The sequence below is a fragment of the Heterocephalus glaber genome, unplaced genomic scaffold (genome assembly GCF_053883595.1).
Source record: "Heterocephalus glaber isolate CG9 unplaced genomic scaffold, H.glaber_assembly_v1.0 deba00000621, whole genome shotgun sequence".
Lineage (NCBI taxonomy): Eukaryota > Metazoa > Chordata > Mammalia > Rodentia > Bathyergidae > Heterocephalus > Heterocephalus glaber.
The window spans coordinates 2646391-2672890 of NW_028258153.1; the positions used below are offsets into that span (position 1 = coordinate 2646391).

At 43.1% G+C, this 26500-nt stretch overlaps 1 protein-coding gene across 2 annotated transcripts in view; it reads right to left on the minus strand.

Moving 5' to 3' along the window:
* The window catches only part of Sgpp2 (sphingosine-1-phosphate phosphatase 2), a 121441-nt gene that overhangs the window by 11698 nt on the left and 83243 nt on the right, over positions 1-26500 (minus strand). For both annotated transcript variants that reach the window (XM_004864477.3, XM_004864475.3), the window contains 2 exons: positions 22635-22814; positions 19498-19587 (listed from right to left, as the gene is read on the minus strand). In XM_004864477.3, coding sequence (XP_004864534.1) covers positions 19498-19587; positions 22635-22814 — 270 coding nt within the window. The remainder of the gene's footprint in view (positions 1-19497; positions 19588-22634; positions 22815-26500) is intronic.

Here is a 26500-nt window from a genome sequence, read left to right on the forward strand (position 1 = left end):
GAATGTTTTGAAATAGACTAACGTAGGAGTAATTTCTTTAATTTTCTCATCATGACAAGAAATTAGATGCCTTCAAGTATGTACATGATAATCAACAATCATTTTTCCTGATCTAAGTAATTATAAAAATGAAGGCACATAAGATGCACTGCAAGTGCTATCCTGCTACCCACCCCATGGATCTCATTGTTTGAAATATAATCAACTTTTAATTCAGTTACTATCCAAGGTCTAAATGCAGCCTTTAAAAGTATTTGGTTACAAAAAAAAATCATTGCATGAAAACAGCATTTTCCAAAATTAAAATGCAGAAGGATTTAAATTCCTTTGCTTCTTATACCTATTCTCATCTTCAGTTATAAAACTTCATATTCAGATAAAAGTTCGAACTTTGCCTCATTACAGGAAACAGTAATAGGGACAGATAATCTGAAGTGTCCAGAAAAGAATGCTAGTAAAGCTATCCCATGCATCAGAACATATTTTAGTGAATGCGTCTATAAACACATGAAATAGTGTTTTTATTCTTAGCCAAACAAAAACACTCCTTCTTTTGGTAAATATCTCTAGAAATTTCAACAGCAGGCCCAAACCCTGAGAACTCCTTAAATTTGTGAATTCTGACCCTACATCACATTTCCATATCCTGTTTACTGCGATAAATTTACATTCTATCTCCAAACATCTTCCCTGAAGAATGCTATTGAGCAGCCCAGCACAACACAAGGTTAGCTAGCTGGAAAGAAGGGGACAGAACAAACCCATTCATTCAATTGTTAGGAAAGAATGCATTCAGATCTTGGAACTATTTATGTGGAGAACTCTATGATTCTGGCATCTTCCCCTCTGCCAGGTCCCCTGCTGAGAGTGTGAAGGGCCATCTCTGCTCTTGGCTGCCTTCACAGAGCGAGCTGAAGCCAGGAATGGAGTAAAAGCCCAGACCCACTTCTTTGCAGATGCCATGAATGCTTTGAATGCAAACAGACACTGACATTAAAACAGCTCAAGTAAACCAAAACCTTGCAGTTATTCTACAAAATAACTGCAGTGATAGATCAGTCAATGCTTCCTAGTTAACATACTCAGAATATTTATTCTACTCTATGTGAGCTCAGAATTAATTTGATTTCTGAGGATAATGCTGATGAGATTCAATGGGAGCCAAATGGCAAGAGGGAGGCAACATTGTTCTTGAATATGAATATCAATGATTACAGGGAGAAACCTACAGTTACATAATTAGCATTTGTATAGGCGAGAAAAAGTGAATGCATAAGTTACAAAATATTAATTTTCTATGGAAGCACATAGAGCTCAGTCAGAGGCAGGAAGCAGTGGCCTTGCCATGTGGTAGAGGGACAGAACTGCATCCCTTTTGAGGCTACTGTCACTGAAGCCCCTCCTCCTCACATTGCAACTGTTCCTGGAGCCCCCTTAGATGTCGCAGCATTGTCCAGTCTAGGACTAAGGGTCACCAGGCATGGAAAGCCACGGAGACCAAGACAAGGCTGGAGAAAGACCTCTGAAAACTCATCGAAGACCGGGAGTACTCAGGCGAGGCAGCAGAAGGTGTGCCCACTCGTGCTCACCTTCTGTACTTCCAGAACAAACACCCATCTGGGAAGGAAGCACATTTACAGCTTCAGTAGAAATTATACTGACATCTTGACAGGAAATGGCTTTCTGTGAGTAAGTGTGTTAAGAGAAATTATACACAAATGGACACTAAGTAAAACCTCATTTCAATATCATATGGGGCAAAGACCACCTAAAAATTATAGAAGGAAAAGTATTTTATTCAAGGGCCGGGGATTTAGCTCAGTGGTTCCACCACCTGCCTCGCAAACTCATGGTCCTGAGTTCGATCCCTGGTACAAAAAAAAAAAGTATTTTATTCAACTCACTATTACTGACTAAAATCTCAGACTTAGTGCAGTGACATGATAGTTGGCTGTTTTGCCCAGGCGGAGACAAAAAAATTGTCTTTCAGTGAAGAGATACTTCAAATGATACCCTCTGTTGCCCTGCAGAATGCAGAACCTGTTTGGTAGAGATCCCGGAAATACTGATGGAATAGTTCCTTGTTAAATTGGCTATAGGGATGTTCTGGTTCCTTCATGAAATTTAATATTGGCACCTTTATTAATTAATGAGTGGAATAAAATCTTTGACACATATTCATTTTATATTTGGAAGAGTACGATTTTACCAGTTAAAGATTATACTCTAGGAGGTAGATCATTAGTATTTTTTTTAGATGACTAAATAGTTATGAAGAAAATTGTCTTAGATGTCTGAATATGCATATCCTATGTAAAAAACAATGGCAATTTTAGTCTTGTTTTCCTTTGGATAGTCTCTTTAAATGGCACTGGTGTAATAAACATGTAAACAAGGCAGATACTATGTTGCTTAAGGATATGACATCATAAGGTATTGTATACTTTTTATAAATCAAATATTAGAAAGATATTTGGGTATTGTATATGTGTTTACACTTTATTCCTTATTCAGCGTGATTTAGGAAATAATTACTTGCTTCTCGTGGCTTTACAGCATCTAACAAGCCCGAACAGCAGATCTTTATGAAAGAACACAATTTCTCCACCCATAATTCACACTCACAGGACTGATTCTAACTGCAATGAGTGGCAGGGCTTGGCAGGTTGTAAGATAATGAGACTAGAGCACACCAGCTTTGAGGCAGGTTCTAACCCCTCTTTGACAACTGGTAAGCAGCTTGCAAGAATGACAGGTGTAGGGAAGGGCAATCTACTAGAAGACACAAAAGATACCGTCAAGCCTGTAGGCCATGTATCTCAAGTCCGGGTGGGCAGAGGGGCCCTGAGCAGCAAGAGAACAGGAGAGAGTCATGTTCAGTGAAATAGAACGGTTAAGCAGGCCTCTGCAGGTTGAGATTTAATTGATATTGTTACTATATTTGCTGGGATGTGTGCGTAGATGGCTGGGGTGCTTTTCACACTCTATCTTGCATTTAAATCCACCTGGAAGCTCTTTAAATGCAGGTCCTGATTTGGGAGGTAGGGGTGGGGCCTGAGAATCTGCATTTCTAACAAGTTCCGGGTCACGCTGCGGCCTGGGTCAGGAGGTCACACCCACGCATGGTGAACTACATCTGGCCTTGCTAATGGCACAGGCCAATGTGGGATCTTCCTGCTAAGTGTGCTGAGCTTCCCGTGAGCTTTTCTTGTAACACATTTAAAAGAAATAAAACTTCCGAATTACATTAATGCCATACTCGACGGTGATACCGGAGTTTTTGAAAGTCCTAAACTGTTATATAACATAGTAATCCTTGTGCACAGAGACACAAGGAACAGATTTGAAAATTTTGTAGACCCAGTGACATGGGGGCTTGCGTTTAGAGGAAGAAATCCAGCCTTGTCCTTGGTCGCTGTCCCTGAACTGCTGTCTTGCACCCTGCAGGCCTGGACCCCTGTGCACAGCAGAGCGCTCTGAGGGAGTCCCCCGCAGCCCTCCTCTGTCCCAAGAGCTGGGGACTTCTGGAGATTTACAAATACCAGTTTAGTGCTGCAGACAGTTCCAGAGAAGTCAGATACGGAGTGTTCTCTTTTTAATGACACCAGACCATCTCAGTTACAGAGATTTTCACACCCTGTCCGGTGAGAAGACAGCAAAGCCATTTAACTTTATTCTGATGGAGACGTGGGAACAAGATGCAGTGGGGTACAGGATTGAGGTACCTGGGTGGCCCTCGCTTTTCACAAATGTAGAGGGCTCAGGAGTATGGTGTGGAAGCTAAACTATGCCACAGACCAATGTGCATGAAATGATTTTAGGCAGGTACCAGGACTTTCAAAAATCAATAAATTACAGCACTTACAGGAAACTCGGTGTGCTTTAAATAGATGACACCAGAGGCGTTGATTCACTGTCCAGGTGAGCAGGTTTCAAGAGCATTTCCACAGACAGACATAAACATGGCCCTCTGAGGTGTCTGAGATCGAAGTTAAGTTCTAGACCTTTAGCTGATTTTCAGAGCATGGACACAAGCCAGCCACTTAGCTCTTCTACAGCCGCCTGCTGGGCCCCAGCTGGTGTTCATCGCATTGCCAGCAGCACCCACTTCGGTACGGAGACCTGTTCTCAGGCGGTTTGCTGGTGGTGATGGGTAAATTGTCCATTTGGCCCTTTGTGCCTGGCTGGATTCTGCTGTTCCTCTCCATAAGTGACTCAGCCTAGGTCAACTCTGCACACATTTTAAGGCGAATTCCTCATTCTGTGACAGCACCACAGAGAAGTATAGGATGGGTGTTAATTCTGTTGAAAACTGTTTCCCTTTTTCAGGTTTGAGAGGTAGGGATGCAAAGACAAAGAAGAATTTTGTAAGTCAATAGTTTGCAAGTTTTAAAGTTGATTTCCAAACAATAAAAGGACCAAAGGCATAAGCTCTTTGTTTTTGGGTTTTTTTTTTGGTACCGGGGATTGAACTCGGGTCCTTGTGCTTGCGCAGCAGGTGGCAAAACCACTGAGCTAAATCCCCAGCCCTACATAAGCTCTTTGGAGCCCATGTATTTGTTTGATTGCTAAAAACCCACATTGTGCATTGCAGTGTGTAAGAAAAGAAAGAAAATAAATCCTAATGAATGAAAGAAAAGTAATTTTCCATCAAAATCTGAAATCTCCCTTTTCTTTTAAGAAATCTATATGTAAATAACAATAGAGCTCTAGTAATTATTTATTCAATAGCCATCATGCTTTTGTTTTTAATTGGTTGTTTCTTTTTAAGAAATATACTTGGAGCCAGGTGTGGTAATGTGCACTTATAACCCCTGGTACCTGGGAGGCTGAAGCAAGAGGATTGTAAGTTGGATCCAACCTTGGGCAGCTTACCAGTTTAGCAAGAACTTGTCACAGCATTAAATAATAATAATAATAATAATATTAATAATAATAATAATAATAAGGCGGCTAGGGATGTAGCTCAGTGTGAAAGCCCCTAACTTCAGTTCAATCCCTAGTATCACAAAAACAAAACTAAACTATATGAAACAAAAACAGAAAACAAAACAAAAACACTTGGATAGGGAATAAGACAGTTTCTATCCATTAAACAAAAATAGCTTTGTTGCTTTCGTCATAACAAGTCAGACTCGTTATTAAAAATGCTCTTTAGTATCAATTTAAAAATGAATTTAATTTAAAATTTTAAAACCCTAACTATATAACTGAGGAAAATAAACGTTACGTCAGAAAAAAGTGCATTCAGAGCTCTCTGTCCATTACTAACGCCCCAGAGTATTACAAACAATGGCAGCACTAGCTGTTCTAGAACCTGCTTTTTTCATTGACAATATCACACATCTTTTTATGACAACAGAATCATGTGTGTATGTGCATGGTCCTGAGGCTTGAACCCAGGGCCTTGCCTGTGCCAGGGAAATATTCTACCACTGAGCTCCAGCCCCAGAACTATTTTTAGGGGCTGCATAATATTCCACTCTATGGAAATACCATACTTCATTTAACTAGGTCTGACTGATGGACATTTAGTATGTTTTCTGTTAAGTGCATTCATAAACATCTAGAGACATAGTATATAAAATTGTAATTAAAAGCATAGAGGGGCAGGCTATGTAGCTCAGTGATAGAGCAAGTGCTTAGCATGTGTGAGGCTGTGTACAATCCCTAGCACCAAAAAACAAAACAAACCATAAATTCTGAAATCAGACTGCTTGTTTTCAATCTCAGTACAGTCTCTTGTCAACTACATAACCTTGGTCAGTTTGCTTACCTTCTCTCTGTCTCATTTGTAAAAATGGACCTAGGACCTCCCCCTGGTGTTGCTATTAACTACCCTATGAAGTAAGCGGTATATTTAAAGCACTTAGAATGGTGCTAATAGGACAAATATTTAGGAAGACATCTAAGGCATGGTGCATTCAAGAGCTCTGCACAGAAAAATTAAACACCACTGTGAACTATGCCCAGGTACTGAAACACTCAGTTCGGCAAAAAAAAAAAAATGCCAGTTTTCCCAAACTGATCTACAGGTTTGATTTAATCCAATAAAAATCCAGCTTTGGATAACACAACAAGCTGATTCCAAAGTTTATATGGAAATACAAAAGACCAAGAATAGGAAAGATAATTTTAGAGGACAACAAAGTTAGAGGGCATTTACTACCTGACATCAATACTTATTACAAGGCTGCAGTAAATGTGACAGTGGTGTTGGCATAAAGATAGATAGTACACTAAGGGAAAAGGAGTACAGAATAGGTACATAGAGAGAAATAGTCACTTGATTTATGACAAAGTTGTTACTTCGGTACATGGATTGAGGATAATCCTTTATGTAAATGATGCTTTGTAAATTGGGTATTTGCATATAAAAAAGAAAGCACACAATTAATTCCAAGTAGATTTCCAATATAAATAAGAAAAATATAATAAAATTTCTCAGATATAAAGGAATATCTTCACGACCTTGTGGTGGGCAAAAATATCTTAAATAAGATGCAATAGGTTCTAACCATAATGTGAAGACTGATGAGTCAACTATGTTAAAATTAGAAGCTTCTGTTCACCAAATGATATCTATGACACAGTGGAGCGAGCCTGTAATCCCAGCACTGCAGGAGAGTGAGGCCACATTTCCTGTCCTGGGCAGCTTAGTGATTTAGCAAGACTCACTCTCAAAATAAAAAATAAAAGAAGGATGAAGGATGTAGTTCAGTGTGAAGGCCCTGGGTTTGATCCTCAGTACCACGAATAAAACAAAACAAAACAAAAACATTGAAAGAGAAAGCATCCCACAATGTGGCAAAAGAAATTTACAACACATATATCTGATCAGTGACATACTGATGAATCAGTAAAGAAAAGACAAATAATCCAGTAAAAAAAATGGGCATAAGACCACCAGGTAGCCCACAAAAGAGGATGTCTACATGGCCAATAAACATATGAAAAAGGGCCGGATATCATTATTCACATAAAGCAAAACCAAATGAGATACTGAGATCACCTCTTAGAATGGCTAAGATGAAAGTGGCATTAACAAGTGCAGACCCCAAACTCCATACACTACTGGTAAGAGTGGAAAACTCAATTGTAGATACTAAAGCTGAACACAGGTGTGCTCTAAAGGGCCTGTAACATAAAGATCAGAGCAGCATCGTGTAATAGGCTCAAAAAGTGGGGACCCTAGGATTAGGATTTGATCCCATATTTCTTGTCTTGTGCATGTAAATCTCTAATATTGCTCCAATTTTCTTTTTATTTATTTATTTTGGTTCCTTGAGACAGCGTCTTGCTATGTAGTATGCAGCCCAGGGTGCCCTCAAACTCATGGCGATCCTCCTACCTCAGCTTCCCTAGTGCTGGGATTACAGGAGTGTGCTATCACACCGGGCTTCAAACATTGCTCCTTCATCTCCAGGCACTAGACCTATGAACCAGGTAGCAGGATCTGTATTCATAAAATTCTCAGCCATTAGAGACTGAAGAGCTTCCTTCTCCATCCCTGGCTAAATTGTAGTCTCATTTATGAGACAAGGTGTGCAAAGCATAGAGCAGCAAGTCTTGAGGAGCTCTCGCCAGGAGTCTTTGCTCTCTCCCAGGATTGGGCCCCTTGGAGAGCTCCAGAGTCTAATGCTGCTGGCCTGATACAGGACCACATCTCAGATACCTCTATGCCTGCCGAACCCCACTCTTGGGGTTTTAGAGGTATAAAAGTGAATATCCATGCCTGCACGATATTTGGTGCTGCATAATACTTCAGATCACATTTTTCACAAGTTACAGTTTATTCTCAAAGGCAAAACAAATAATGTTGAAGAAATCTAGACATATGATCTGGCCTGGCCTCCTGTGGTAAATGCAGTATTTAGGCAAGTGGATACGTGGTGTCAAATCTGACTCAGCAAAGTGCAAAGAAATGAGAGGAGAAAAATAGGTTTATCAAGAGATGATGGGTAATATTGGTTGCAATCCACTTAATGTTTACTGCGATTCTACTGCCAGGTAACTTGCTAGGAACTGTGGGTTGAAGGTAGGATGCAAAAAATTGATGAAAACAAGATTCTTACCCTCCAAGGATTCACAATTTAATGGAACAAACGGACATGAATAAACCAACCAGATGCCTGTATCGTAGCTTGCTCTCACTACTAAGCAATGTGTACTTCAATGCAGTGAGACTCAAGGGACTTGGAAAATTTCTTAAGAATCTACAGACTGAAATAGAAATATTTGTTTTTAACATTAAAAGAAATAAAGATCAGGAAATCCATAGTCTTGGCCTTTGTTATTGTTGATAAAGTGTACATGCCATTTTCCCTAGGAAGTCCGCTTCTGAGAAATTACCAAAGCAAAGATTCCCTTGGGGCAATGAGGAGAAACTAGCAGACAATAGGAAAGGAGTCCTAAAGGGTGAAGGACGTGGTCACCAGAACCGGTATCAATTCACACCTCGTGGATGAGGTAGAAGTGTTGGAAGGGTAAAGCCCTACTCCTGGTGCCTCTGGGGACCCCACGGAGCGCCCCCTACGGTATCTGCAAGGTGCCCTGGGGACGGGGAAGCCACCTTATCCTGCTGTTTGCAAAGTCACAGGAGCCTGAGTTACAGCGCTGGGACTAAGGGCTCCAGTGTCTGGTCACTGGCGCTCGATTTTCTCGGTTCTCTCGAAGCAACTGAGGCAGCTAGTGGCGGGAATCGGGATTCAGCCAGGATCTGCTTGTAGGGTCAGAGCGGAGCGCTTGGAGGTGGGAGGCAGAAGGCGGGGTCTTGGTCCTGCGCTGGCCTCTCCGCTCACCGCCCCTCCCAGCGCCCGTGAACGCCTTGTGGTCTGCGTTACAGCAGCCGTTTTGCTGAGAACATCTGTAGCGGGCTCTATTTTCTACTCCAATGTACAGTGTCGGTTCCGTACTATTAAACCCGTTTCGTTGACTCCAAAAACATTTACGAACCTTTATACAAAACTGTGCCTTGCTTTGAGAAGGTCGCAGAAGACTTGTCACAAACTGCCCATGGGATTTTTTTTTTCCTCATCAGAAAATCTCACAGGACTAGTGTTTTATGGCATGAGCAATAACTTTATGTACACTAAAATTCACCGCTTTTGGCTTCCAGTTCCATAAGTTCTGACAAAGGCACTGCCCGGTAGCAACCAGAATCAGCTGCCTCATCCCTCCAGAAACTTTCATGCGCCCCCATAGACAAGCTTCCCACCCACGCCCTCCACTCCTGGCAACCACCGGCCTTTTCTCCATCCCTGGAGTTTTGTTCCTCCGGATGTCACTGAGATGGATCAAACAGCAGGCAGCCTGCCGAGTGTGGCTTCTTTCCTTCAGAACGACTCATAGGAGAACCATACAAGGAGTTGTGGTGGCAATAGTTCTCCTTTTCTTATTGCTGAGTTATAACCACAGTTTGTTTACTACTCACCCATTGGAGAGGATCTGCTCAGGGATGTTTCTAGTTGTTAGAGATTAGTAATAAAAATCCTACGTCGAGAAATATCTGATTACATAATGTTAAGTAGCTGAATATCTGGATAAACCATTTGCTTAACTGGGCAAAACCTTACTGCCACAGCTGAAGCTCTTTCCCATGTTTTGATGTTTTAAATAACACGGCAACCATATTCAAGTGTCTCTACGATTTGTGGACAATTATTCTTTTTTTTGGTATCGGGGATTGAACTCAGGTCCTTAGCTTGCAAGGCAGGCGGTGGGACCACTGAGCTAAATCCCCGGGCCTGTGGAATTATTCTTTAGGGCAAGCTTTTAGAAAAAAAAAAAAATCCTAGGTCAAAATGTACGCATCATACATTTTACTATTTGGGTACATATTGCGTGAAAATATCTCTTTATGAGCTAGGTGTGGCGGGGCATGCCTGTAATCCTTCCTGGCTACTCCAGAGGCTGAAGAAGAGGACCCCAAGTTTTAGGCCAGCCCGTGCAACTTAATGAGATCCCGTCTTAAAGTATAATAAAAAGGGCTGTGATGTGGCTCAGTGGTACTGCACTTATTCTATGTGTGATGCTCTCTCTGAGTGCTATCCCTACCTCTGAAGACAAAAACAAAAAAAAAGTCCCCTTATGAGAATATCCCTTTACTCAACTCTGTATTAACACTGACTGTCATTCATTCATTCATTCATTCACTGTGGTTCTGGGCTTGGAACCTAGGGCTTCATACATGCTAAGCAAACTCTACTACTACTGAGCTGGACAGCCAGCCCACTATTTATTTTTACCAATTTCACAGGCAACAATTAAAAACTAATACCTCACTTTTGTTTATATTTCATTACATCCCTATAAATGCAGGTGATTTTGGCTATTATTGGACAGTTAAATTTCTTCCTTTTCTTTTTTCTGGCAACTTCTTGCTCTTGGTTATAGGAATATTGGCTTTTTGCTTAATGATTCCTTATATTAATCCTATTACACTTATGTTTTCAAAGACAACTTGCAATTTTTTATATACAGAAGTTTTCAAAATGTATGCAGTCAATTCTTTTCTCTTTGTGGATTATACATTTAATATCATGCCTAGAAAGGTTTTTTCTTCCATTTTAAGTTTATACACATATGCAGTGCTATTTTCTTTCTGATTTTCCAAAATGGATCTTGAGGCAGCATGAATATAGGAAGCTCCTGCTGTGGGAAAGTAGTCTCACCTTTGACATGCATTTTTTCCTGCTTTGAAATCCTGACCTTTAATATTTAGCATTCTTCTGAAGCGTGCAGCTGCTTTCTGAGGAAAGTGAATACTTTCTTGAACTAGATTGAATTTTTTCTTATAATTGAATTGAGATTAGAAATAGGGCTTTAAATCTAGGTCTGGTGGTTCATGCCTATAATCCCAGCACTCAGGAGGCTGAGGCAGAAGGAGGATTACCTCACACTTGAGGCCAGCCTGGACTACATAGTGAGTTCAAGACCAACTTGAGCTACATTGTGAGATCCTGTCTCCAAATCAAGAAGAAGGAAAGGAAGGAAGGAAGGAAGGAAGGAGGAAAGAAAGAAAGAAAGAAAGAAAGAAAGAAAGAAAGAAAGAAAGAAAGAAAGAAAGAAAGAAAGAAAGAGAAAGAAAGGAAGGAAGAAAGAAAGATTTTTAAGGTGGGCCCGGTAGTGCACATCTGTAATTGCAGCACTCAAGAGGCTAACGGAGGAAGACCTTGAGTTTGAGACCAGCTTGGGCTGTAAAGCAAGTTCGTAGCCAGACTGGACTATAGAGTGGGACTTTATGTCAAAAACCAAACCAAACCTTTTCTTCTTATGGGAGGGGAAGGGGAAAGGAAAAATTATGAGAAAAGAAAAAAATGGAAACAAAGTCTATGTAAATAGGGAAGGGCGCACGGGGAATGGGGAAAAAAATAAGAACCAAGATACATCATGTACAGGTACAAGCACCCAATGATGAATGTAAATGTATTGTATACCTAAAATGTACCAATAAAAGAATTTAAGCAAAAAAAAAAAAAAAAAAATACCCCCCCCCACAGGCTTTATTCTCAGGTTCCAAGGTTAGTTAAGAAATCATGGCAAATTATTTTATCTCCTTTTCATTTGTCGCTCCAATGCGACAAAACAGCAACAACTTAGAAGGGTGCAAATGAAAACAAAGTGCAAGTACACGCCAGCTACGTTTTCCTAAATGCACAGCGACAGAAACTACAAGTGAAGAATTTGGGAAGAATATATTTTTCCCAAGGAGCCAAAGATGTGAATCTTTTTCAAAAAATGATTTAAATATTGCTTCTGCTTAAGACTGAATACAGCTTAATTCTTCTCAGTTTAATTTAAAAATGGTGTAAATAAGGTCAGATTTGTTTTTCCAAAAGTTAACTTCACAAATTTTGAAGACAGCATTTTTTCCCATTGAGAGGCATCAAGAAGCTTCTGGAAAAATTTCACCTTCAATAAAACTATGGCACACTATATAATCCAAAAAGCAAGGGCCTCGTACAAGAAAGAAATATTCAGAGGTGGGCTCTCATGGAAAGTTCACCAAATCCCTTATTCTTCATTACTGTACCAGCATCCGGGACCCACCTAGGAACGCAAATACAACACACAGTAATGCTAGAGCCCACATCTGGGCTCTGCCCCTGAATGATTTTATTCATTTGGGAAGACTGGGCACATTCCCAACACGACCCAGACATTAAGCACTTACCCAAGCTCCGTCTTAGACAATATGGGGGTTAGGGGACAACCCTGAGTCTTTCTCACTGACCCCCAGTGGCAGCTGCTCTGTGCTCAGCTGGTCACCAGAGACCTTGCCTGCTCGCTGCAGCCACGAGGCTCAGGAGGCCCCGTCCTGTCCACACACACACAGGTCCTGCCCTGGGCTGAAAGCACACAGGAGCCTGCTCGTCCCACTCTTCCACAACGCACCAAATCCACCCACTAGCTGTGGTTGTAGATAGTGTGGGTTGTGTACAGAGTGTTGGGACAGGAGGTAAAAAATTAATTTGTGTATGCTTGTGTCTAGAGTACACATGACAGGCGGCGCTCCCTAGGAATTGTGCTAAGCCCTAATTTTAATCCAACACACACAGGAGCATAAAATGCTTTCAGCCTCCCTTCGCAGCACCCCCGACCATGCCTGTCCCAACTTCTCCTGTTAACTAGTAATGATTTATTTTGTTTTTTTAAAAAAATCTTTAAAAATGAGAGCGTTTGAATGTTTTGCCATGGGTACTTATTACTTTTGAAACCAGAAATAATTCTCTATTTTTATGAAAGGGTAAAAATATTTTGTCTCCAGGGTAAAGAGGAAACAATGGACATAATAACGTGGTGATTGATGCTGAGAAACACAAATAAGTCCCCTTTTATCTCAGTAACACACTCGCCCAGTAGGGTACAACAGAAAGTAATGCTTGTGAGGGTATAATTTATATTACAATTGGCTCTTTCCTCATGTTAAGCAAGGCACTGTCAAGTAAGGTTCTTTTTTTTTTTTTAAAGTGGTTTCAAACAGCTTGAAAAACAAACCCAAAAATGCTGTCGTCCAAAGCCAAAACAGAGTTTTGTATGGTCTGCAGATAATTTAATATTTGAGAAGACTTTTCAATGTTCTCCAACTCCAACCAAAACTAAAGCAATACTTAGGGAAAAATATAAATGAGTAAGCAAATAAAACCTAATATTTACATAATTATCCACAGATCAAACAATTTGGAGACAATAAAACAGAGCAACCTTTCAGCTAGCTCACATCAAAATAATGGCGAAAAAAACACTCACTTTTTGTTCATGGTTCTCATGTCCATGAATCTAACAATGCAGATTCTGGCTAATTTTACTGTTAATGTGTTTAGTATGACTGCTTTGTCCGGCAAAGGATTTACAATTGGCACTGTGTAATGGAATGATTCAGGGCATCACAAAGAGAGTGTGAGCAGCCTCCTTCATCTATTGCCTCCTCCTTCTCCCACAAACACAAACATAATATTCCAGCCCTTTGAAAGAGTTGGAAAATGCCATGGTGTAGCAGGAGGCAGTGTATTGCTGGGCCTTTTTCTATCCTCCTCTTCTGATAACCAGTGGCACTTTATTTTGGAGAACTGCCACTCCCGTGTGCCAACTCTAACCTTAACCCTGCTGCCAGTCGCAGCTCTGCCCAAACAGGCTGGCTCCTGATCCGGCTAGCCTAAACCCTGGGCGGCATCTGTGCAGCACTGGAGTCGTTACCGATTAGGGATCTCTCCAGAAGCTCTCCTCACTCAGTCTCACTAAGTCCTCTCAGGAGTGTAACAGAGAGAACTTGAACCTAGAGCTCCCCTGTCTGGCCTCAGATAGACAGTGGAAAGCACCAATCCATCATGCAAGGACAAGTTTGAGACAGAAGGAGCAAGGGGCTCCTGAAGAAGCCCCCCTCTTCTTCTACCTTCTTATGCTGTGGTTATAAAAACCCAAAAATTTCCCTGCAAGCTTAAGTTGGTTGGAGTTGGATCTTCCATTTGCATTCAAAAAAGACTACTGGAGACCTATCTGCTTGATGTTTGGGCATCCTGGATTGTGGTGAACTTGTGGGGGCTCTTTCCAGTCCTTGTTTGCACCCACAAAGTGGCTTTCAGGGTCCCATTACTGCTCTCTTGCACCCCTGCCAAGATTCACCGACCCAGAGGTAGTGCCGGGTCCACCCAGAAATCCCACCTCCATCAACCTGAGTTTTATCTCAGAGTTGTTTCAGAGCTGCTGAAGCTCTGTGATAGGAAGAGCTACCCTGCTTCTCATCCTTCCTGAGGCTGTTTCCCAGACTAGTTGTCTTGATTCCAGGAGCCAACAAGGCAACATGAAGTCATACGTGAATAAATTGATTCAGCACATCCCTGCCTGGCTTCGAATGCTTCTCACTGTGAGAAATATAAAACCTCAAAATAAACTGGCTTAAGCAATAAGAAATTTTGTTCCAACCTCAATGGTGAGCCCAGAAGCAGGGTGGCCCTAGGAGTGGTACTGTCGGCGACTCAAGAGTGACACCAGGTCCTGTGCTTTAGCTCCATGTTTTGACGTAATACTGATGACTTCTCTCAAAGGCCACTTCCCCAGAAGGGCACAAATGGCTGGCTGTCAGGTGCAGATGGGCTCCGCCATTCCCCACATCCTGCAGAAGATAAAGAAGCTTGTCCTCCATGGAGCAGCATGGTCACTTTGGAAATAATATCCTGGCCGTGGTGTAAGAAGAGCGTTGGGCTGCACGTGGGAGCTGGAGTGAGCTCAACGAGGTGACTTCCGGGCTGACATGTGTAGGAAGGGCAGGCTGGGGTGCTGCCTCCATGGCCTCCACAGTGGGGAGAAGAGAGGTCCTTCCCTGAGATGGAGCCAGCCATTGGTGAGGGTGGTGATTCAGCTGACAAGGAGGATTGTCCTTCTGAGTACGGTAAGTTCTCTTCTGCACTGAATCGTCTCCCTGCCTCTGTCCTGAGAACTGCTCCTGTAAAGCCTTCCAGCTGAGTGAGTCCCTGACACAGACACCGTGGGGGCCTCCACAGGCCACCTTCCCGCTACCTTCCAACCTGGTTTTGTTCGGGTGCGTGGCCCTGCCCTGGGCTAAAGGATTACTGCCATTACTCCCACCAATGGTGCTCGGCCTGCCTGGACAGTCAAATCAACCAGGAAGCTGCAAACAAGTCCCAGATTGCGGGACCTGCCTCCCGAGCCTAAGTTCAAAATGTAAAAATATGTATTTTATTATCAATAAAGAACATGCTTTATTGATAGTAAAATATATGTTGTGATTTGGAAGGGGATCGGAATATGATGGCATTCTGGCTGCCTTGCCGTGAGAAGGTGGGGTCAGGTCAGAAGAGGCTGGTCTTGGTGGCCGTGACCCGAGAGCGTTCATTGCCCTTCTCCGTGCCTCCCTTTTCTCTGCTTCCAGGCTGCCATGAGGTGAGCAGCTCCCCTCCGGCCAAGCCCTTCCTCCACCTCCCACCAGGCAAGGACTGAAACTTCTAAAATTCGAGCCAGAATACATTTCTCCTCCTTCAAGCTGTGGGTGTTGGGTTTTACACCCCAGTGACAAGAAAGTAAGACAATACACATGACATAAAACTGACCACATGAACCATTTCATACTCCAGTATGGGGCTCTGGGAGGAAGCAGTGTCTCAGGGTTGGGCAGGGGTTGCCGCGTGACTACTCCAGGCTCCTCATGGGAGTGGAAGCATCTCTCTCCAGATCTCTTTTCGTCTTGCAACCCTGAAATGTGATACCCACTAAATAATAACTCCCCTCTCCTTCCTTCCCACAGTCCCTCATATTTACCATTCCACTTTCTAACTCCTCCCAACAGTTTTTTATAGTATTAGGGACTGAACCCAGGACCTTTGCACTGAGCCATATCCCCAGCTCTTCTTCATTTTCATTTTTTATTTTGAGACACAGACAATCTGCTAAGTTGTCCAGGCCGTGGTTGAATGTGCTATTCTGCCTCAGTTTACCAAGTGCTGGGATTATATACCACCTGTTAATGTGACTATAGAGTCATATAATGTTTGTCCCTTTGTGACTGGCTCATTTCTGTTAACATGTCTTCGATGTCCATCCATATTGTAGCAGGTATCATAATTTCCTTCCTTTTTAAGGCTGCATTATATTCCATCATGTGCACATACTACATTGTGTCTATCCACTCATCTGTTGATGAAGACTTGGGCTGCTTCTGGTTTTGAGGTAATGTGAATAATGCTGCTATGAACATGGATATACAAAAATCTCCCAAGCTATTTTTAAAAGCTTCCCATGGGATCTAATATGCAGTCAGAAACACTATGCCTGGCAATCCCTGGAGCCTGCAAGGAATGTGGGGAGGAGACACATTACCTTATTTGGCTCAGCCCAGCTGTTCCATTATGATTATGGCATTCACTGTATGGGTTATCAGCAGCAAATACATCTGCCTCCTCCCATAGGAGGGAGACCCAGGAGGGCGGAGCAAGTTAGTCTGCTTCCATGCAGGGGACTGCAATATTGATTATGCCCAAAGCAGGATGTAAGCAGTGCAGGCTGTGAAGAGTTAACCCCACAATTGGCTTGTTTTGAGAAGCTAGCCTGGATGAAGCCTACATGCTGAGATCAGAGTAACTCACACCCAAATTCCATTCCCGCAATTAAAACCTTAACTAGAACAACAAGGTTCTAACTACAATCCCATATTTTGTCTATTCTGTTCCTAATTCAAGAATGCTTTGTCTTTTTCTCTTTTTTTAATTTATTTTTTTTAAATTTTTTTTTGCTTTGTCTTTTTCTTTACAAGCCTTGCGTGCATTGGTATCCATAGTAACTGCATGACTTTGCATCCTCACACATCCTCCCCTTTACTCCAATTTGATTACCAATAAAAATCAGTGGTGTGGACTGACCGGCACCTTTGTTGGTTGCACCAGCATTGGTCGTCCTGGCTCCCATGTTTCTCTGTCTCTTTAGTTCTGCCTTTTAGGTTTTTTCTCAGTTTTGCACTGTAGCACTGACCAGGAGATCAGAACGTGCTGCAGAGATCTCTGATACTTCATGTCTCCTAGATCTGGTGCTAAACCTAGCACCCATAGGAGTTGACAAAGTTGTTAAACAAAGAGGGCTATGAATCTAGAATTTACCTCTCATTCACTGTTAAAACCAACCGTTCCCTTCTGCTACTAGAAATTATGTACCAAGGTGTCTTGAGCCATGCTCTGGGGCTGTAGCCTGACTCACACTGGGGCCTTAAAGATCCTGAAAACCATGGGTGTGAAAGAAGCCCTGGGCCCTGACTGTAGAATGGGATGGGGTGGGGGGTGGGAGGAAAAGTTGCTATGTGCCAATTTCTTCTGGGACAGATGCTCTAAAGTGAGTGGCTGTACTCCGTGGTAATGGGGTGGGCCTGTAATCTGCACTCAGGGAGGCTGAGGCAGGAGGATCATAACTTCCAGCCCAGCCTTTGCAATTTATTGACATAGTGAGACCCTGTCTCAAGAAATAAATAAATTTAAAAAAAAGAGTTGAGGCTGTAGTTCAGTGAGAAGGCCCTGGGTTCAATTCCCAATAGCAAACAAAACAAAACAGAAAAAAGAGAGAGAAAGGCTATAATGATTCCTTGCATCCAAATGAGAGACTTTATCTTCCCACAAATATCTGATTCTCCATATCCATAACCCACTTTAAAAAGAAAAAGAAAAATGTAGCCATTTTTTAATTGAGGTGGGTTTTGTGTGCTCTTTATTCACTTCTGTAGCTCCACATTCTTGTGTTTACTTTGGTTTTAACTTTAACCTGAGCTTCCAAGATCATTTTTATGAAAAACTATAAAAATTACAAAGTAACCCCAGATAAAAGACATGCCAAAGCACTCAAGAGACTTCTATCAAATTCCACATTGAAGTCTATGGATGTATTTGGAGAGAACTTCTTTGTAACTGGCACAGTGAGTAGCAAATTGCAAATGCCCTCCTCACCAGGGAATGGAATGTGGACAGCAAGGACACACCGTGGTATGTAGAACAACAAAACTGACTCTTTATTCCCCTTTTCTATTTCTAAGATCCGGGCTCCCCTTTTACCCAAATAGTACCTAAGCTGGGGCCTGGATTAGGTGAGTCAGGCTATGAAAATTCAGGGTCAGATCTCGTCTTTATTCTGTTCATCATAAAATTTTCCGGAATTTTGATTTTTTTAAAAATGCTTTAATTTGCATTCTTTTTTTTTTTTTTTTGGTACTGGGGATCAAACTTTAATTTGTATTCTAATGGTCAAAAGAAAATGTGGTATGTATATACAATGGAGTACTACTCAGCCATGAAGAAGGAGAAATTGGATTTATAAGAAAATGGATGCACTTTGAGACTATACTATTAGGTGAAATAAATCAGACACACAACCATTGCATGGTTTATCTTTTATGAGAAACCCAGAAGATAAATAATTTAAAGAGCACAATAAGAGCCAGATGATAGAAAGCCCGGAGAGGATCTGGAGGTGAGGGGAGACAGGAGGGCAGAGGAGAAGGGAGAGTAAAAATGATGAAGATGCAGATGTGTATGTACCAATTCCCCAAGAGGAATGCAATCATTGTGTATCACATATACTAACAAAAACGGAGAAGTTGTATAAAATTATTTATCTCAGTTACTCAGTTTTGGGCATTCATTAGGTTTAGTGCCTTTCCTGTGTCACCTGAGGCTGCTCCGACTGCAGTTGCAGTTGGCACGTCCTTTGCATCTTCCCACGGTAACCCACCCTTCTACCTTTCCATGGTCACCCACACTTGGCGCCGAGGAGCGACACGAGCAGGTCCCGAGGGGTGGCCTCCCCACAGGTCCTTGGCTAACATGAATCCTGGAGCTCTGCAGTAAAATGAACTCAGTGCCTAGGGTCTGTTTCTTTCTTGTGTGTGGACAGCGCGGGCCCCTGTGGGGCTCGAGGGCTGCCTGTAGCTGGGTGATGCACTAGACATTTGGGTTTTCAAGGAATTTTAACTGTGCCACTTTAGCAGCCCTGGAAAAAAACTAAGATAGGAAAAGAACGAGTGAAGGATCTTTAAACAGAGCTATGTCTCCCTGTTCCCTCCACCGCCTCCAGAGAGAAGGGGAGCCATGCGCCTGGGCTGCTCTGACTGGCGGAGCTTGGCCTGCACAGGCATGGAGAGCTCTGCATCCCCTCCTGTCTTCACGAGGACCGCAGTGACAACTGTGTCCCCTCACTCACATCCTTGATGCTGAGTGTTCTGCGCTGCTTGCTGCCTCCAAGGTAAACCGACACAGAAAGAAATGACCTGGGTCCCGTCTGCCATTCCAGCCATCGGCAAAGTCTTCAGGCTCTACTTAGCGCTACCTGCTTGATATTATCTTCATAGTGCATTACTGCTGCACCCTGATGCAATCACTGAACCCCCTGACCAGGGGAGAAATATAATTACTTATGCAAATGATTCTATGAATCAGGAGTATGAGGAAGATACGCAATGAGTACAGTTACTCGGTCACCGCCCCACGCCCGGCCCGCACACCTTACCAGGACCGTGTGCATCCCAGTGTAGAGCCTGCTGAGACACACCAGGGTGGAAGACACCACGGCCATCGTCAGCCCCAAAACAAAAGGGTACTGTGGGGAGAAGAGACAATAAGGAAATTAGAACGCGTGCAGACAAATATAATGGGGCCACAGAGGTGGGAACAGGCTTCGTTACATTCTCATTCCTAGTCTGCATCTTTTGTTCCCTGAGCAGCAACCCATTATCTGAAGGCACTTTAAACATGGGGGCACAGAAGAAAGAGAAGGTCAAGGTGTCTTGGAACACAGCTGTATGAACAGCAGTTCTCCAGTGTGTGAACAGGCGAACCACAAGCAGAGCTTGGATTTAAGGCTACTCCCCGCCACTCCTGTGCTGGCAGCTGTGCTGCAGTAAACAATTCTTATTTTTATCTATTCTTTAGCTAGAACTTGAAAAATAAACACTTTGACCAAGAAGCCATGTAGACAGCCAGGACTAAAGTCTAAAAGTCTCACTAAATAACCTTTCCCTTGGAAGGGAAAATGAGGCACATATGTCCAATCAGTAGTCCAGACTCTGCGAACCTCGACACTTGCTGCTGGGCAGAGACAGCAGCTGGAGGATGCTGGCCAGTGCTGAACTACACAAGGAACACTTGAATTCTTCTTGTAAACATGATGTGGAGGTACAGTCTATCTGCTCTGAGGCTACTATGATCCACTTGCTTCTGTGGTCCTCCATAGTGACGAGAACACAGAAAACAGCTCAGTCTATACCATGCAAAGTACTTTGTTTTCTGTCCGTCACTCAATCTTCACATGATCCTAAGAAATATGTTCTATTATCAGCTCTCCGAATCGCAATATAAATTACATTAGTATTGAACTTTATCACAAGCGGCTTTTTCCGCACTCATTTCATTTGATCCTGACAGCTGGACCCAGGGCTCAGAGAGGGAAATGATTGGCTACACAGAGAGTGACAGTTAGAACCAGAAGCCATGGTTTTTAAGCCTGGTGTGTTGTAATATGTGAGTGTATACCCAAGGTAAGATGTGAGTATAACATCCAGTTGCATGTCTTTTCTAAGAGTGTTTTTTTGTTTTTGATTTTTTTTTTTAGTTTTGAGACAGGATCTTGCTAAATTGCCGAGGCTGGCCTCAAACTTGTGATCCTCCTGCCTCAGCCTCCTGAGTAGCTAGGATTACAGGCATGCGCCACCATACCCAGCTTCTCTTATGATTTGTCATTGACTGAATCTCAGACTTTAATCAAAAGTGCTAAAAATTAATGATTTAATATATTCTGAAGTTAAATTTTGGGCATTTGGCTCAAATAAATACATATTTAGAGCTGTGTATTAGAAAATAACATAAATAGCTAAATATAGAATCTGCCAAGAAAGGTATACACTCTTCAGCAGTTTGCCATACTAATAAATGTCTGGAAGCTAATGGCCACCATTTGTAATGGTAGAGGTCAAAAGTATTGTATTAATCTCTTAATGTCTCAATAAATTTAGTATTAAAATATGTATACAGGGTTGTTTCCCGATGTATACATTTTTTTGGTGGACTCTTATATTTACCATTAAAAATCAAACAAAAGAAATTTACAATACAACTCAGGTCTTACGAAAATCAGTGCATCGTGTGGCCCAAAAGAATATTTTAAGGCGGACTGAGTGGTTTAGATAATAGGAAGTAGGGAGACAGATCTTCCTCAAATGGGAAGGGGGTCATGAAGTAGAGGGAAGGGGAGGGAGAGGAGGGAAAGGAGATGAAGAAGGGGATCAAGATGCGTTACGTACATGTACCAACTCCACACAAGGAATGTAAACATTAGGTACTACAAACAGAGGCTAATTTTAAAAATGAGTGTTTAAATGGCAGCTGTTGTCATCGCTGTGGTTGTTATTATTCCGTCCCTACAGCCTGCTGCTCCTCCCTGCTTCTTCTCCCTGAGTAACAGCACTCTCACAGACCTCTCTGGTTACAGAGAGCAACACTGGGAGCCAGGGTGGTGCTCAATCCACTGTGTCACGGTGGGACAGGCGACAGTGGGTACAACAGAGCCCAGCAGTGTGGTTACATTCTGATGGTATTCTGAGAGGTCAGACCCTTTTTAATCCTAGCAAGGCACCGACTTCATTATGATTATATAGGGCTGGATGTATTCCGTGTAAGAGTCCCTGTCCCATGAGAGAATGGCGGTCACACCCAGGTGGCCAGGTGGAACCCTAAGAGGGAGAAGAGGGGCCCAGCACTACTCTGACCTCTTCCCACCGCCCCAGGCTCAGGCCCACCTCTGCCCAGCGCAGAATACAGACTCCCTGATTCCTGGGTAAAAGGGAAGGGCAAAACAATACCTCCATCCACCTATAAGACTGCTGGATTTAGGGATATGTAAAACTTCCAGCAGCTAAAAGGCAAAATAAATGAAATTAAGCACAAAATCAAAGCAATATATCTCAAAAGAAGAAAACAGCCAGAAAAAAAAACCTTCATGGAAGTAGTATCATAACTTTAAAAAGCTGTGTTATGATTGGCAGCTAAGCAGATAGTAAGTGAAGTTCTATTTCCAGCATTCATTAATCTCCCGTCATTTAGACAGTTCTGAAACAATTTGAAGCCATCATTTCTGACGGCTGAGCCCTAAGCAGGGCAGAGGCATCCTGGGAGGGTAATTTGGGGCACAGACTCTTTTCTGCCCCTGGCCCTGGGGAGTCTGGCAGAGGGATTTGGAGGAATCATCTCTGCCCTGCAGGATCACAAACCCTTTGGTCTGCTGTGAACAGAGTGAGCATAGATTCCTGTCTCAGCAGCAGCTCAGGGTAAAGGGGCTTCCCGGGGGTGGGGGTGGGGGGGGTCACACGCTGGTCACGTGGACAGCCCGTGTTCCGCTGGTTGTCCTGGTGTGGTTATTAATGGTGCCCATGTTCACTCCCAGACTTACTTGAGTGCTCCGTTACACGGTCACTTTCTTCATGAGGAAATTGTCATTGGCAGTTCAAGAGGTTTCGTTTCCCCTTAGTCCTTACCTTAGCATGAGCTTCAAAGTCCCTCAAAGCTGCTTTAAGAGGAATCTCAGTTGCACCTCTGCTCACAGCCTCATTGTACTGAATGGTGGATCCCTTGGAAGAAGGGTCGCTGCCTTACCTGGTATCTGTCCTTGGTGGAGATCAGCAGCGTAAAGGAAATGGCGGTGGCCGCCATGGCATGGGTGGAGGGCATTCCAAACTCTGCCATTACTCTCTTTTCCAGTTTCACAACTGGAGGGGAGGAGGGACGGGGCCACTTCAAGATGTCTTTGGCCACCTGACCAACGTACATCACCAGCTGCAAAAACAAAGGACTGAGGTAAGTCTAACCAAATAAGGAAAATAAGTGAATCTTAAAATATTACAGATTTATTTGGGGGTTCCCAGTTTGTTAGTGGAAGACTTCTTTCTCTCTGACCAGCTGCTTATTGGGAAAATCTTGTAGGGTGGTATCTTGGTTGGTAAAGAGAGAGCAGGCTAGCGGGATGTGGTGAAGCACGCCTGTAATCCCAAGCACTCTGGGAGACAGAAAAATGGAAAGTTCAAGCCCGGCCTGGGCAACTTAGTTATTTCATGAGACCCAGCCTCAAAATTAAGAAAAAATTTAAAACGGCCAGAGATGTAACACAGTGTGAAGGTTCTGGGTTCAAGCCACAGCAGTGGAGAGAAAAGAAAAGAAGAAAGAATGAAAGAAAGGGAGGGAGGGAGAGAGGGGAAAAGGAAGGGACAGGAAAGGAAAATAAGAAAAGACTGCAAGCTTTCTGGATTCCACAGAACAACTGAGCAACCAGAATTGGACAATGGGATCTATTGTAATCGTGTACTTAGCAAACACTCACATAGCTCACATCCTTGTCAAGTACTGTTCTAAGAACTTCATGGACACTGGCCCACCTAATCCAGTATCACCTGTAGTCACCCGGTGCCACCCTCTCCAATGGGACTCGACTAAAGGCCCAGGACAGTGCTAGACTAAAGACAGGAGGACTCCAGCCAGGCAGCCCTGTCTTCTACCTCAAACCTTGAAGGTGACTGTTCTCATTGCAACAATTAGTTACATATTTTTTGAATGCCACAGTGACTTGTGATGCAGGAAGGCAACATACTGGACTGAGTTTAACTTCCCTCGGAAATCAAGAGTCCATAAAATACCTGGCACGGGCACTTTCAGACCGAGAATAAAGGCAACTTCATCTGGAGTTTGTTCAAATAATTTTTCTATGAGGCCATGAGTGAAAAAACAAATTTCCACCATTCTCTCCACCACCACCCCAGATATAAATCAAGATGTGACGGGGCCGGGGATCTAGCTCAGTGGTTTCGCCGCCTGCTGCGCAAGCTCAAGGACCTGAGTTCGATCCCCGGTACAAAAAAAAAAAAAAAAGTGACGTTCATACTCTCCAAAAATGAATGAGATGATTAACAACAGACTCGTGTACTTTGTCAAAAAGCTTGCCAGGACCTTTTCAGGACCTGTGACGAACGGGAGAAGAGCGACTTCTTTCTACAGGTACCTTTGCAATTCGGCGCACTACCGTCGGGGGGCTCTTTTAGTTGTTTAGTTGTTACCAGCGCACATCAGTTACACAGAGAGTGGGTTTCCTTTTGGCGATTTCGTGTCCGCACAGAACACGCTGTGGTCCTCCCGCTCCCCGCACTTCCTCTCGCCCCACCGTCCGCGCGGCCCCAAATCCCAGGTGCTGCGCGTGCACGGGAGGAAGTGAGCGCGACTCGCAGGCGCCGTGCGCGGGGCACTTTGTCGTGGCTTTAATAAACCTTCTCCTCTTACCATGCTGTATTGATCTCGCCAGGGCTTTATTTAGCTTGTGATGGATGGAGTTACCTTGCTTTGGAACAAAACCCACTATGCAGGACCATTTCCAAATCTTTTGGATTAGTCAGCCGGATTGCCTTAGGAATTCCCACATCCCGGGGCTTCCTTTCAACTCCCCAGTTAATTCCAGCGCGCGCAGGCGGGGTTCCCCCTGGAAGGCGCTGCCAGGGTTTTTGTGTCCTGCCGCCTCTTTGGCCTGGGCTAAAAACCAGCCGCCTCTGCCTGCGCACAGCAGGCCAAATCCACAGGCTGTAAAGCCTCCGCGACAATGACTCGGATGTCATCGCTGCGGTTCAGCCTCTTTACCATCCCCTTATTACCAGGGGCTGGTCTCCTGCAGGCCAGCTCCACTGGGTTTGCACTTCCCTCCTTTGAATGTGAAAAACCACATCCAGCACTATTATCCGGGGAGCTGAAAGAGGCAGGGATACCACTGACTCCCAAGAGGCTAGGCTCCAAATATATTTCTCAGCTCTGCCCGTTCCTCTACGCCAACATGGACAAAATACCCCAGACACAATGACGAATTCTAGTTCACTCTAACGTACGTAAAACCTCACAGACATAAAGTCAGTCTTAAGTGAAGACTGATTGGGTCGAACTTTCATGAGTTTCTTTGACTTCATTTTTATTTCTCCTTTTGTGTTTGAAGGATGTTTTAAAGAATTGGAACAATTGTTCATTTCACTTAAAAATATTGTCACAGTTACGGTGTTTCTGGTTATTAAATTTCTAATAACAATTATTATGCCAATAGCCCTCTTTAAGTAAGAGAAAACAGAGCTATAATTTTCGAGTCCTGGGGAAAAACACCTCTCCGAGAATGCTGAGTCCTGTCTCTGCCATTACCACTCAGGACAGGGTACATCAGGGTACATGGACTGTGCTATGCCCCGTGTTTGGTTTCTGTGCTTGAGAAGGGGGAACAGCCACACAAACAGAGCATTTCATCTTAAAAAAAAAAAAAAAAGAGGAAAACTTTGGGAAAAAATGTCCACAGAATTCCATGGATCTTGAATTCCAAAGGCTCATATATTGAATGCTTGAGTGCCAACCCCTGGCACTAATGGGAAGTGGAAGACCCATTAGGAAATGGGACCTAGTGGAAGGAAGTTGGTGGGGGGCTCCCTTGGGGAGGATATTGGGATCCTGGCCCCTTCTTTCTCTCTTTGTTTCCCAGACACTGTAAGATGAGTAGCTTCCTCTACCGTAGGCTCTCAACACCATGTACTGTGTCACCACAGGCTCAAAAGCAACAGGGCCAATCGACCATGGCCTGAACCCTCCAGAACTGTGAGTCAAAATAAACTTTCCTCTTTTCAAGTTGATTCTCTGAAGTATTTTGTTACAGTAATGCAAGCTGACTAACATACTACTTAGGAGTATGTTTTTGTAGAGAAAGACTGTGGTTTAACATGGAAGGCTGGGAACCCTGGGGCTGAGCATTAAGGGTTGATGGTTTCACAAAGATGAGAAGCACCCATGTTGCAAGAATAACACCAGTGTTAGCTTGGAGAAGTGATAGCGGGGGCTGTGTATTGAAGCTAAAACTAGGAAGGAAGTGAGAACTGCTGGAGCTGAAACTGAGGCATAGCATCACACATCTCTTAGGATGGTGAAGATGAGGAAGTCTGACCACATCAGGTGGTGGTGAGGGCGTGGAGTCCCTGGATGTCTCCTACAGTCCTGGAAGAAACACAAAACAGTACAACCGCTCTGGGAAACATCTTAGCAGTTTCCTTAAAAATACTTGTATGGTAGGATCCAGTCACTCCATTCCTCCATATGTGTCCACAGGGAATGAAAGCACATGTCACACAAAGGCTTGGACATGAACATTCATAACAGCCTCTTTGTAATTGCCCCAAACTGGAAACAGCCCAATAGGTGAGCAGAGGAACAGATTGTGATACAATCATACATTTGAGTACTACTCAGGAACAAAAAAGAAGGAACTATTATATAGGTTTACAACATAGATGAATCTCAAAATAATTGTGTTAAGTGTAGAAACCAGATTAAAACAAAAGACAAAGACAAACAGCCCATATCAAATGATTCTATTTATATACAAATCTTGAAAATGTAAATTACTATGTGGTGACAGAAAGCAAACCAGTGGTTGCTAGGGAAGGGAGAAGAAATCACAA